Raw genomic sequence first — 13,047 nt, 5'->3', positions numbered from 1 at the left:
TGGGGGTTACGGGGTGGGGGTCCTTTTTGGGTCCCTGCGTCTGTGGGGCCGGGTACGGGGTCCGTCTGTGGGGTCCTTGTGAGTTCTTTGGGGTCTCTGTGTCTATGGGGTCCTGGTGTCTATGGGGTCTCTCTGTGGGGTCCGTGTGTCTGTGGGGTCCGTGTGTCTGCGGGGTCCGTGTGTCTGTGGGTGGGTACATGTATGGGGTCTGTGTGTGTCTGCGGGGTGTGTTTCTGTGTGGGGTCTCTCTGTCTATGGGGTCCCAGTATCTATGGGGTCTCTCTGTCTATGGGGTCTCTCTGTCTATGGGGTCTCTCTGTCTATGGGATCTCTCTATCTATGGGGTCTCTCTGTCTATGGGGTCTCTCTGTCTATGGGGTCCCAGTATCTATGGGGTCTCTCTGTCTATGGGGTCTCTCTGTCTATGGGGTCCCAGTATCTATGGGGTCTCTCTGTCTATGGGGTCCCAGTATCTATGGGGTCTTTCTGTCTATGGGGTCCCAGTATCTATGGGGTCTCTCTGTCTATGGGGTCCCAGTATCTATGGGGTCTCTCTGTCTATGGGGTCTCTCTGTCTATGGGGTCTCTCTGTCTATGGGGCCCCAGTATCTATGGGGTCTCTCTGTCTATGGGGTCTCTCTGTCTATGGGGCCCCAGTATCTATGGGGTCTCTCTGTCTATGGGGTCTCTCTGTCTATGGGGTCCCAGTATCTATGGGGTCTCTCTGTCTATGGGGTCTCTCTGTCTATGGGGCCCGGTGTCTATGGGGTCTCTCTGTCTATGGGGTTCTCTCTATGGGATCTGTGCGCATGGGGTCTGTGCGTGTGGGATCTGTCCGTGTGTCTGTATGGGATCCGTCCGTGTATGGGGTCTGTATGGGGTCTGTCTGTATATGGGGTCCGTCTGTGTGTCCATGTATGGGATCCGTCCGTGTGTCTGTATGGGATCCGTCCGTGTATGGGGTCTGTATGGGGTCTGTCTGTATATGGGGTCCGTCTGTGTGTCCATGTATGGGATCCGTCCGTGTGTCTGTATGGGATCCGTCCGTGTATGGGGTCTGTATGGGGTCTGTCTGTATATGGGGTCCGTCTGTGTGTCCATGTATGGGGTCCGTCCGTGTGTCCGTATGGGGTCCATCTGTCCGTCCTCCGTCTGTCTGTCCGTGTACGGGATCCTTCTGTCCGTCCGTTTGGGGTCCTTCTGTCCGTCCGTGTACGGGGTCCGTCTGTCCGTCCGTTTGGGGTCCGTCCGTCCGTCCGTGTACGGGGTCCGTCTGTCCATCCTCTGTCTGTCCGTCCATGTACGGGGTCCGTCTGTCCGTCCGTGTACGGGGTCCGTCTGTCCATCCTCTGTCTGTCCGTCCGTGTACGGGGTCCGTCTGTCCGTCCGTTCGGGGTCTGTCTGTCCGTCCTCCGTCTGTCCGTCCGTTTGGGGTCCGTCTGTCCGTCCGTGTACGGGGTCCGTCTGTCCATCCTCTGTCTGTCCGTCCGTGTACGGGGTCCGTCTGTCCGTCCGTGTACGGGGTCTGTCCGTCTGTTTGGGGTCTGTCTGTCTGTCCGTTCGGGGTCCGTCTGTCCGTCCTCCATCTGTCCGTCCGTTTGGGGTCCGTCTGTCCGTCCGTGTATGGGGTCCGTCTGTCTGTCCTCCGTCTGTCCGTCTGTTCAGGGTCCATCTGTCTGTCCGTGTACGGGGTCCGTCTGTCTGTCCTCCGTCTGTCCGTCCATTCGGGGTCCGTCTGTCCGTCCGTGTACGGGGTCCGTCTGTCCGTCCTCCGTCTGTCCGTCCGTGTACGGGGTCCGTCTGTCCATCCTCCGTCTGTCTGTCCGTGTACGGGGTCCATCTGTCCGTCCTCCGTCTGTCTGTCCGTGTACGGGGTCCGTCTGTCCGTCCTCCGTCTGTCCGTCCGCTCGGGGTCCGTCTGTCCATCCTCCGTCTGTCCGTCCGTGTACGGGGTCCGTCTGTCCGTCCTCCGTCTGTCCGTCCGCTCGGGGTCCGTCTGTCCGTCCTCCGTCTGTCCGTCCGCTCGGGGTCCGTCTGTCCGCCCTCCGTCTGTCCGTCCGCTCGGGGTCCGTCTGTCCGTCCTCCGTCTGTCCGTCCGTTCGCGGTCCGTCCGCGTGCCCGCGCTGAGCCGGTGCCGCCGCAGGTGATCGCCCCCGAGGAGATCGCGGACCCCAACGTGGACGAGCACTCGGTGATGACGTACCTCTCGCAGTTCCCCAAGGCCAAGCTGAAGCCCGGCGCCCCCCTGCGGCCGCGGGCGCTGCGCCCGGAGTGTGTGCGGGCCTACGGGCCGGGTACGGGGCGGGGGGGGGTGGGGGGGGTGGGGGCGTTGGGGATGGAGGGGGGGGGGTAGGAGGGGGGAAGGGGGGCGTGGGGAGCGTGGGGGGATGGGGGGGAGGTGGGGGTTGGGGGGCGTGGGGGGATGGAGGGGGGATGGAAGGGGGGTGTAGGGGGGGGGGGCGTGGGGGGATGGGGGGGGCTGGGGGGCGTGCGGGGATGGAGGGGAGATGGAGGGGGGTGTAGGAGGGGGGGGGACGTGGGGAGCATGGGGGGATGGGGGGGAGGTGGGGGTTGGGGGGCGTGGGGGGATGGAGGGGGGATGGAGGGGGGATGGAGGGGGGGTGTAGGGGGGGGGGGCGTGGGGGGATGGGGGGGATGGGGGCTGGGGGGCGTGGGGGGATGGAGGGGGGATGGAGGGGGGATGGAGGGGGGGGGGACGTGGGGGGATGGGGGGGATGGGGGCTGGGGGGCGTGGGGGGATGGAGGGGAGATGGAGGGGGGATGGAGGGGGGGGGACGTGGGGGGATGGGGGGGATGGGGGCTGGGGGGCGTGGGGGGATGGAGGGGAGATGGAGGGGGAGTGGGGGGCGTGGGGGGATGGGGGGGAGGTGGGGGTTGGGGGGCGTGGGGGCATGGAGGGGGGATGGAGGGGGGATGGAGAGGAGGTGTAGGGGGGGGGGCGTGGGGGGATGGGGGGGAGATGGAGGGGGGATGGAGGGGGGATGGAGGGGGGTGTAGGAGGGGGGGGACGTGGGGAGCATGGGGGGATGGGGGGGGATGGAGGAGGGATGGAGGGGGGATGTAGGAGGGGTGGGGGGCGTGGGGAGCATGGGGGGATGGGGGGGGCTGGGGGGCGTGGGGGGATGGAGGGGGGATGGAAGGGGGATGGAGGGGGGGTGTAGGGGGGGGGGCGTGGGGGGATGGGGGCTGGGGGGCGTGGGGGCATGGAGGGGGGATGGAGGGGTGGGGGGTATGAGGAGCATGGGGAGATGGAGGGGAGATGGGGGGTGGGGGGCGTAGGGGGATGGAGGGGGGATGGAGGGGGAGTGGGAGGCGTGGGGGGATGATGGGGGGATGGGGAGGGGGAGGGGTGAGGGGTGTGGGGGGATGGAGGGGGGATGGAGGGGGGATGTAGGAGGGGTGGGGGGCGTGGGGAGCATGGGGGGATGGGGGGGAGATGGGAGCTGGGGGGCGTGGGGGGATGGAGGGGGGATGGAGGGGGGTGTAGGAGGGGGGGGGACGTGGGGAGCATGGGGGGATGGGGGGGATGGGGGCTGGGGGGCGTGGGGGGATGGAGGGGGGATGGAGGGTTGGGGGGTATGAGGAGCATGGGGAGATGGAGGGGAGATGGGGGGTGGGGGGCGTTAGGGGATGGAGGGGGGATGGAGGGGGAGTGGGAGGGTGGGGGGATGATGGGGGGATGGGGAGGGGGAGGGTGAGGGGTGTGGGGGGATGGAGGGGGGATGGAGGGGGGATGTAGGAGGGGTGGGGGGCGTGGGGAGCATGGTGGGATGGGGGGAGATGGGGCTGGGGGGCGTGGGGGGATGGAGGGGGGATGGAGGGGGGTGTAGGAGGGGGGGGGACGTGGGGAGCATGGGGGGATGGGGGGATGGGGGCTGGGGGGCGTGGGGGGATGGAGGGGGATGGGGGACATTGGGGGCATTGGGGATGGGGGGTGGGGGGCGATAATTGGAGACGTGGGGACGTTAACTGGGAATTGGGGGGGGGGGCATTGGGGGCAGTAGGGAGCTGTCAGCTGGTGACACGGCAGGTCCTGGCAGGTGATAGCAGGGCTGTGGTCACGCAGGTCCTGGCAGGTGATAGCAGAGCCAATTTCAGGCAGGTCCTGGCAGGTGATAGCAGAGGCAATTTCAGGCAGGTCCTGGCAGGTGATAGCAGAGCCAATTTCAGGCAGGTCCTGGCAGGGTGATAGCAGAGCCAATTTCAGGCAGGTCCTGGCAGGTGATAGCAGGGCTGTGATCAGGCAGGTCCTGGCAGGTGATAGCAGGGCTGTGATCAGGCAGGTCCTGGCAGGTGCTATCAGGGCCGTGGCCAGGCAGGTCCTGGCAGGTGATAGCAGAGGCAATTTCAGGCAGGTCCTGGCAGGTGATAGCAGGGCTGTGATCAGGCAGGTCCTGGCAGGGTGCTATCAGGGCCGTGGCCAGGCAGGTCCTGGCAGGTGATAGCAGAGCCAATTTCAGGCAGGTCCTGGCAGGTGATAGCAGAGCCAATTTCAGGCAGGTCCTGGCAGGGTGATAGCAGAGCCAATTTCAGGCAGGTCCTGGCAGGGTGATAGCAGAGCCAATTTCAGGCAGGTCCTGGCAGGTGATAGCAGGGCTGTGATCAGGCAGGTCCTGGCAGGTGATAGCAGAGCCAATTTCACGCAGGTCCTGGCAGGGTGCTATCAGGGCCGTGGCCAGGCAGGTCCTGGCAGGGTGCTATCAGGGCCGTGGCCAGGCAGGTCCTGGCAGGTGATAGCAGAGCCAATTTCAGGCAGGTCCTGGCAGGTGCTATCAGGGCCGTGGCCAGGCAGGTCCTGGCAGGTGATAGCAGAGGCAATTTCAGGCAGGTCCTGGCAGGGTGATAGCAGAGCCAATTTCAGGCAGGTCCTGGCAGGTGCTATCAGGGCCGTGGCCAGGCAGGGCCTGGCAGGTGATAGCAGAGGCAATTTCAGGCAGGTCCTGGCAGGTGATAGCAGAGCCAATTTCAGGCAGGTCCTGGCAGGGTGATAGCAGAGCCAATTTCAGGCAGGTCCTGGCAGGTGATAGCAGGGCTGTGATCAGGCAGGTCCTGGCAGGTGATAGCAGAGCCAATTTCAGGCAGGTCCTGGCAGGTGCTATCAGGGCCGTGGCCAGGCAGGTCCTGGCAGGTGACAGCCCGGTGACGGCTGTGCCGGTGCTGTGCGCAGGGCTGGAGCCGCAGGGCAACACGGTGCTGCAGCCGGCGCACTTCACGGTGGAGACGCTGGACGCGGGCAGCGGGGAGGTGCTGGTGTACATCCAGGACCCCGAGGGACACACCGAGGAGGTACGGCAGCGACCGCAGCCCCGGACCGTGGGGCGCCGTGGGGCTGCGGGTCACACAGGGGTCGCTGTGGGTCCAGTTGGGTCGCTGTGGGTCCTGTTGAATATTAACGGGTTGCGGTGGGTCCATTGAGTATCGGGGGAGTCCAGTTGGGTCCTGTTGACTACCAGTGTGTTCTGTTGGGTTTTGTTGAGTACCAGTGGGTTCTCTTGGGTCACTGTGGGTCCTGTTGAGTACCAGTGGGTCCTGTTGAGTACCAGGGGAGTCCAGTTGGGTCCTGTTGAGTACCAGTGGGTTCTGTTGGGTCACTGTGGGTCCTGTTGGGTCCTGTTGAGTACCAGTGGGTTCTGTTGGGTCCTGTTGAGTACCAGTGGGTCCTGTTGGGTCCTGTTGGGTCCTGTTGGGTCCTGTTGAGTACCAGTGGGTTCTGTTGGGTCACTGTGGGTCCAGTTGGGTCCTCTTGGGTCCTGTTGAATATTAATGGGTTGCGGTGGGTCCATTGAGTACCAGGGGAGTCCAGTTGGGTCCTGTTGAGTACCAGTGGGTTCTGTTGGGTCACTGTGGGTCCTGTTGGGTCCTGTTGAGTACCGGTGGGTCCTGTTGGGTCCTGTTGGGTCCTGTTGAGTACCAGTGGGTCCTGTTGAGTACCAGGGGAGTCCAGTTGGGTCCTGTTGAGTACCAGTGGGTTCTGTTGGGTCACTGTCGGTCCAGTTGGGTCCTCTTGGGTCCTGTTGAATATTAATGGGTTGCAGTGGGTCCATTGAGTACCGGGGGAGTCCAGTTGGGTCCTGTTGAGTACCAGTGGGTTCTGTTGGGTCCTGTTGAGTACCAGTGGGTGCTGTTGGGCCACTGTGGGTCCTGTTGGGTCCTGTTGAGTACCAGTGGGTTCTGTTGGGTCACTGTGGGTCCAGTTGGGTCCTCTTGGGTCCTGTTGAATATTAATGGGTTGCAGTGGGTCCATTGAGTACCGGGGGAGTCCAGTTGGGTCCTGTTGAGTACCAGTGGGTCCTGTTGGGTCCTGTTGGATCCTGTTGAGTACCAGGGGAATCCAGTTGGGTCCTGTTGAGTACCAGTGGGTTCTGTTGGGTCACTGTGGGTCCTGTTGGGTCCTGTTGAGTACCAGTGGGTCCTGTTGGGTCCTGTTGGGTCCTGTTGAGTACCAGTGGGTCCTGTTGAGTACCAGGGGAGTCCAGTTGGGTCCTGTTGAGTACCAGTGGGTTCTGTTGGGTCACTGTGGGTCCAGTTGGGTCCTCTTGGGTCCTGTTGAATATTAATGGATTGCAGTGGGTCCATTGAGTACCGGGGGAGTCCAGTTGGGTCCTGTTGAGTACCAGTGGGTCCTGTTGGGTCCTTTTGGGTCCTGTTGAGTACCAGTGGGTTCTGTTGGGTCACTGTGGGTCCTGTTGGGTCCTGTTGAGTACCAGTGGGTCCTGTTGGGTCCTGTTGGGTCCTGTTGAGTACCAGTGGGTTCTGTTGGGTCACTGTGGGTCCTGTTGGGTCCTGTTGAGTACCAGTGGGTCCTGTTGGGTCCTGTTGGGTCCTGTTGAGTACCAGTGGGTTCTGTTGGGTCACTGTGGGTCCTGTTGGGTCCTGTTGAGTACCAGTGGGTCCTGTTGGGTCCTGTTGGGTCCTGTTGAGTACCAGTGGGTTCTGTTGGGTCACTGTGGGTCCTGTTGGGTCCTGTTGAGTACCAGTGGGTCCTGTTGGGTCCTTTTGGGTCCTGTTGAGTACCAGTGGGTCCTGTTGAGTACCAGGGGAGTCCAGTTGGGTCCTGTTGAGTACCAGTGGGTTCTGTTGGGTCACTGTGGGTCCTGTTGGGTCCTGTTGAGTACCAGTGGGTTCTGTTGGGTCACTGTGGTCCTCTTGGGTCCTGTTGAGTACCAGGGGGTTCTGTTGGGTCACTGTGGGTCCAGTTGGGTCCTCTTGGGTCCTGTTGAATATTAATGGATTGCAGTGGGTCCATTGAGTACCGGGGGAGTCCAGTTGGGTCCTGTTGAGTACCAGTGGGTCCTGTTGGGTCCTGTTGGGTCCTGTTGAGTACCAGGGGAGTCCAGTTGGGTCCTGTTGAGTACCAGTGGGTCCTGTTGGGTCCTGTTGGGTCACTGTGGGTCCTGTTGGGTCCTGTTGAGTACCAGTGGGTCCTGTTGGGTCCTGTTGAGTACCAGTGGGTCCAGTTGGGTCCTGTTGAGTACCAGTGGGTCCTGTTGGGTCCTGTTGAGTACCAGTGGGTCCTGTTGGGTTCTGTTGAATCCCAGAAGGTCCTGTTGGGTTCTGTTGAATCCCAGTGGGTCTTGTTGGGTTCTGTTGAATCCCAGTGGGTCCTGTTGGGTTCTGTTGAATCCCAGTGGGTCCTGTTGGGTTCTGTTGAATCCCAGTCGGTCCTGTTGGGTTCTGTTGAATCCCAGACGGTCCTGTTGGGTTCTGTTGAATCCCAGAGGGTCCTGTTGGGTTCTGTTGAATCCCAGTGGGTCCTGTTGGGTTCTATTGAATCCCAGTGGGTCCTGTTGGGTTCTGTTGAATCCCAGTAGGTCCTACTGGATCCCATTGGGTCCCAGTGAGCCCCAGTGGGTCCTGTTGGGTTCTGTTGAATCCCAGCGGGTCCTGTTGGGTTCTGTTGAATCCCAGTGGGTCCTGTTGGGTTCTGTTGAATCCCAGTGGGTCTTGTTGGGTTCTGTTGAATCCCAGTGGGTCCTGTTGGGTTCTGTTGAATCCCAGTGGGTCCTGTTGGGTTCTGATGAATCCCAGTAGGTCCTACTGGGTCCCGTTGGATCTCATTGAGTCCCATTGGGTCCCAGTGAGCCCCAGTGGGTCCTGTTGGGTTCCATTGGCTCCCACTGGTTCCCAGTAGATCTCATGAGTCCCATTGTCCCCTTTGGGTTCTGCTGGTCCCACAGAGTCCCACAGTGTCCCTTAGGGCCCCACAGGGTCCCGTTGGGTCCTGTTGGGTCCCGTTGGATCCTGATGGGTCATACTGAGTCCCGTTGGGTCCCGGTAGATCCAATAGAGTCCTCCTTGGTCCTTTTGGGTCGTATTGAGTCTCAGTGCGTCCCGTTGGGTCCTTTTGGGTCATATTGAGTCTCAGTGCGTCCCGTTGGGTCCTTTTGGGTCATATTGAGTCTCAGTGCGTCCCGTTGGGTCCTTTTGGGTCATATTGAGTCTCAGTGCGTCCCATTGGGTCCTTTTGGGTCATATTGAGTCTCAGTGCGTCCCGTTGGGTCCTTTTGGGTCATATTGAGTCTCAGTGCGTCCCGTTGGGTCCTTTTGGGTTGTATTGAGTCTCAGTGCGTCCCGTTGGGTCCTTTTGGGTCATATTGAGTCTCAGTGCGTCCCGTTGGGTCCTTTTGGGTTGTATTGAGTCTCAGTGCATCCCGTTGGGTCCTTTTGGGTCATATTGAGTCTCAGTGCGTCCCAATGGGTCCTTTTGGGTCGTACTGAGTCTCAGTGCGTCCCGTTGGGTCCTGTTGGGTCCCTTGGGTCCTTTCAGGTCGTATTGAGTCTCAGTGCCACCCATTGGGTCCCACTGGGTCCCATTGGGTCCTTTTGGGTCGTATTGAGTCTTAGTGCGTCCCGTTGGATCCCATTGGGTCCTTTTTTGGTTTTATTGAGTCTCAGTGCGTCCCGTTGGGTCCCATTGGGTCCCGTTGGGTCCTTTTGGGTCGTATTGAGTCTCAGTGCGTCCCGTTGGGTCCCATTGGGTCCCGTTGGGTCCTTTTTGGTCGTATTGAGTTTCAGTGTGTCTTGTTGGGTCCTTTTGGGTCGTATTGAGTCTCAGTGCATCCCGTTGGGTCCCACTGGGTCCTGATGGGTCGTATTGAGTCTCAGTGCGTCCCGTTGGGTCCCATTGGGTCCTTTTAGGTCGTATTGAGTCTCAGTACGTCCCGTTGGGTCCCATTGGGTCCCACTGGGTCCTTTTGGGTCGTATTGAGTCTCAGTGCGTCCCGTTGGGTCCCATTGGGTCCCACTGGGTCCTTTTGGGGCGTATTGAGTCTCAGTGCGTCCCGTTGGGTCCCATTGGGTCCCACTGGGTCCTTTTGGGTCGTATTGAGTCTCAGTGCGTCCCGTTGGGTCCCACTGGGTCCTTTTGGGTCATATTGAGTCTCAGTGCGTCCCGATGGGTCCTTTTGGGTCGTATTGAATCTCAGTGCATCCTGTTGGGTCCTGTTGGCTCCCGTTGGGTCCTTTCGGGTCTGTTTGGGTCATATTGAGTCTCAGTGCGTCCCGTTGGGTCCCGTTGGGTCCCACTGGGTCCTTTTGGGTTGTATTGAGTCTCAGTGCATCCCGTTGGGTCCCTTTGGGTCCCATTGAGTCCGTTTGGGTCGTATTGAGTCTTAGTGCGTCCCGTTGGGTCCCTTTGGGTCCTTTCGGGTCCTTTTGGGTCGTATTGAGTCTCAGTGCGTCCCGTTGGGTCCCATTGGGTCCCACTGGGTCCTTTTGGGTCGTATTGAGTCTCAGTGCATCCCGTTGGGTCCCGTTGGGTCCCATTGAGTCCGTTTGGGTCGTATTGAGTCTCAGTGCGTCCCGTTGGGTCCCGTTGGGTCCCATTGGGTCCTTTTGGGTCGTATTGAGTCTCAGTGCGTCCCGTTGGGTCCCGTTGGGTCCCATTGGGTCCTTTTGGGTCGTATTGAGTCTCAGTGCCTCCCGTTGGGTCCCACTGGGTGCCATTGGGTCCTTTTTGGTCGTATTGAGTCTCAGTGCGTCCCGTTGGATGCTGTTGGGTCCGTTTGGGTCGTATTGAGTCTCAGTGCGTCCTGTTGGGTCCCATTGGGTCCCACTGGGTCCGTTTGGGTCGTATTGAGTCTCAGTGCGTCCCGTTGGATCCCGTTGGGTCCTTCTGGGTCGTATTGAGTCTCAGTGCGTCCCGTTGGGTCCCATTGGGTCCCACTGGGTCCTTTTGGGTCGTACTGAGTTTCATTGTGTCCTGTTGGGTCTCACTGGGTCCTTTTGGGTCGTATTGAGTCTCAGTGCGTCCTTTCGGGTCCCATTGGGTCCTTTTTGGTCGTATTGAGTCTCAGTGCCACCCATTGGGTCCCACTGGGTGCCATTGGGTCCTTTTGGGTCGTATTGAGTCTTAGTGCGTCCCGTTGGGTCCCATTGAGTCCGTTTGGGTCGTATTGAGTCTCAGTGCATCCTGTTGGGTCCCACTGGGTCCTTTTGGGTCGTATTGAGTCTCAGTGCATCCCGTTGGGTCCCATTGGGTCCCATTGAGTCCGTTTGGGTCATATTGAGTCTCAGTGCGTCCCGTTGGGTCCCATTGGGTCCCACTGGGTCCTTTTGGGTCGTATTGAGTCTCAGTGCGTCCCATTGGGTCCCATTGGGTCCTTTTGGGTCGTATTGAGTCTCAGTGCGTCCCATTGGGTCCCATTGGGTCCCACTGCGTCCTTTTGGGTCGTATTGAGTCTCAGTGCCTCCCATTGGGTCCCATTGGGTCCTTTTGGGTCGTATTGAGTCTCAGTGCGTCCCGTTGGGTCCCGTTGGGTCCCACTGCGTCCTTTTGGGTCGTATTGAGTCTCAGTGCCTCCCATTGGGTCCCACTGGGTGCCATTGGTTCCCACTGATTCTCTTCTCACTCTCTCTCTGCTGTCACCGCAGGCCCAGGTGGTGGCCAACAACGACGAGAAGAGGAGCTTCTCTGTCACCTACGTCCCCAAAGTGGCGGGGCTGCACAAGGTGGGTGACACCAATGTGGCCCGCGTGTGCCACTGTGTCTCTGAGGTGTCCCCAGTTGTGTCACTGTGACACTCAGTTTTCCGCACGTGTATCACTGAGGTGTCCCCACGTGTGTCACTGTGTCCCTGAGGTGTCCCCACGTGTGTCACTGTGTCACTGTGCTGCCCCCATGTCTGTCATTGTATCACTGAGGTGTCCCCACGTGTGTCACTGTGCCATTGAGGTGTCCCCACGTGTGTCACTGTGTCCCCGTGCTGTGTCCCCATGCTGTGTCCCCAGGCTGTCCCCATGCTGTGTCCCCATGCCATCCCATGCCATGTTCCCATTCTGTCCCCATGCTGTGTCCCCATGCCATCCCCCATGCCATGTTCCCATTCTGTCCCCATGTCATCCCCATGCCACGTCCCCATGCTGTCCCCGTGCCATGTCCCCATTCTGTCCCCACGTCAACCCCGTGCTGTGTCCCATGCTGTCCCCAATCTGTCCCTGTGCTGTCCCCAATCTGTCCCTGTGCTGTGTCCCCATGTTGTCCCCATGCTGTGTCCTCATTCTGTCCCCATGTCATCCTCATGCCATGTTCCCATTCTGTCCCTGTGCCGTTTTGCCAAGCTGTCCCCAAGCTGTCCCCAAGCTGTGTCCCCATGCTGTCCCCATGTCATCCCCATGCCGTGTTCCCATTCTGTTCCCGTGCCGTGTCCCCAAGCTGTGTCCCCATCTGTCCCCACACCGTGTCCCCACGCCGTGTCCCCATTCCATCCCCAAGCTGTGCCCCCAAGCTGTGTCCCCATCTGTCCCCATGTCATCCCCACGCCGTGTCCCCATTCCATCCCCACACCATGTCCTCACGCCGTGTCCCCATTCTGTCCCCAAGCTGTGTCCCCAAGCTGTGTCCCCATCTGTCCCCATGTCATCCCCACGCCGTGTCGCCATTCCGTCCCCAAGCTGTGTCCCCATCTGTCCCCATGTCATCCCCACGCCATGTCCCCATTCCATCCCACGCCGTGTCCTCACGCCGTGTCCCCATTCCGTCCCCAAACTGTGTCCCCAAGCTGTGTCCCCATCTGTCCCCATGTCGTCCCCACGCCGTGTCGCCATTCCGTCCCCAAGCTGTGTCCCCATCTGTCCCCATGTCATCCCCACGCCATGTCCCCATTCCATCCCCACGCCGTGTCCTCACGCCGTGTCCCCATTCCGTCCCCAAACTGTGTCCCCAAGCTGTGTCCCCATCTGTCCCCATGTCGTCCCCACGCCGTGTCCCCATTCCGTGTCCCCATTCCGTGTCCCTACGCCGTGTCCCTATGCCGTGTCCCCATTCCATGTCCCCACACCGTGTCCCCATTCCATCCCCAAGCTGTGTGCCCAAGTTGTGTCCCCATCTGTCCCCATGTCATCCCCACGCTGTGTCCCCATTCCATCCCCACGCCATGTCCCCACGCCGTGTCCCCATTCCATCCCCACGCCGTGTCCCCACGCCATGTCCCCATCTGTCCCCATGTCCCATGCCATCCCCACACTGTGTCCCACGCCATGTCCCCATTCCGTCCCCACGCCGTGTCCCCACGCCGTGTCCCCATGTCATCCCCACGCCATGTCCCCATTCTGTCCCCACGCCGTGTCCCCACGCCATGTCCCCATTCTGTCCCCACGCCGTGTCCCCATGCCATGTCCCATGTCATCCCCACGCCATGTCCCCATTCCATCCCCACACCGTGTCCCCACGCCGTGTCCCCATTCCGTCCCCACGCCGTGTCCCCACGCCGTGTCCCCATGTCATCCCCACGCCGTGTCCCCACGCCGCGTGTGATGCCGGTTGTGCCCGCAGGTGACGGTGCTGTTTGGGGGGCAGAACATCTCCGGGAGCCCCTTTGGGGTGAACGTGGCGATGGCGCACGGCGATGCCAGCAAAGTGTCGGCGCGCGGCCCCGGCATCGAGCCCAGCGGCAACGTGGCCAACAAGGCCACCTACTTCGACATCTACACTGCAGGTGGGCGCGGCGCCTCGGGCACTGGGGGCAATGGGGGCACTGGGGGCACTGGGGGCACTGGGGGCACGTGGCCATGTCCTCATGCTGGCAC

The 13,047-nt window shown here is 61.1% G+C and overlaps 2 protein-coding genes across 2 annotated transcripts in view; both read left to right on the top strand.

Annotated features, from left to right (window-relative positions):
• Positions 1–13,047, top strand: part of LOC104917062 (filamin-C-like) — a 66,022-nt gene that overhangs the window by 15,080 nt on the left and 37,895 nt on the right. Inside the window, 4 exon segments of the mRNA XM_085215180.1 lie at positions 2,144–2,294; positions 5,189–5,307; positions 10,894–10,971; positions 12,794–12,956. Coding sequence (XP_085071306.1) covers positions 2,144–2,294; positions 5,189–5,307; positions 10,894–10,971; positions 12,794–12,956 — 511 coding nt within the window.
• LOC146541965 (uncharacterized) lies at positions 13–2,137 on the top strand (the record flags this gene model as incomplete). The annotated part of the gene is made up of 1 exon (XM_085215187.1): positions 13–2,137. A coding segment is annotated over exon 1 (2,016 nt), but the record flags the coding sequence as incomplete, so codon positions are not given.

This window comes from Meleagris gallopavo, unplaced genomic scaffold (assembly GCF_905368555.1).
Source record: "Meleagris gallopavo unplaced genomic scaffold, MGAL_WU_HG_1.1 scaffold_8, whole genome shotgun sequence".
Taxonomy (NCBI): Eukaryota; Metazoa; Chordata; class Aves; order Galliformes; family Phasianidae; genus Meleagris; species Meleagris gallopavo.
Note: the sequence above shows the minus strand (reverse complement) of the source record. Positions and strands in the feature narration are given on the sequence as shown.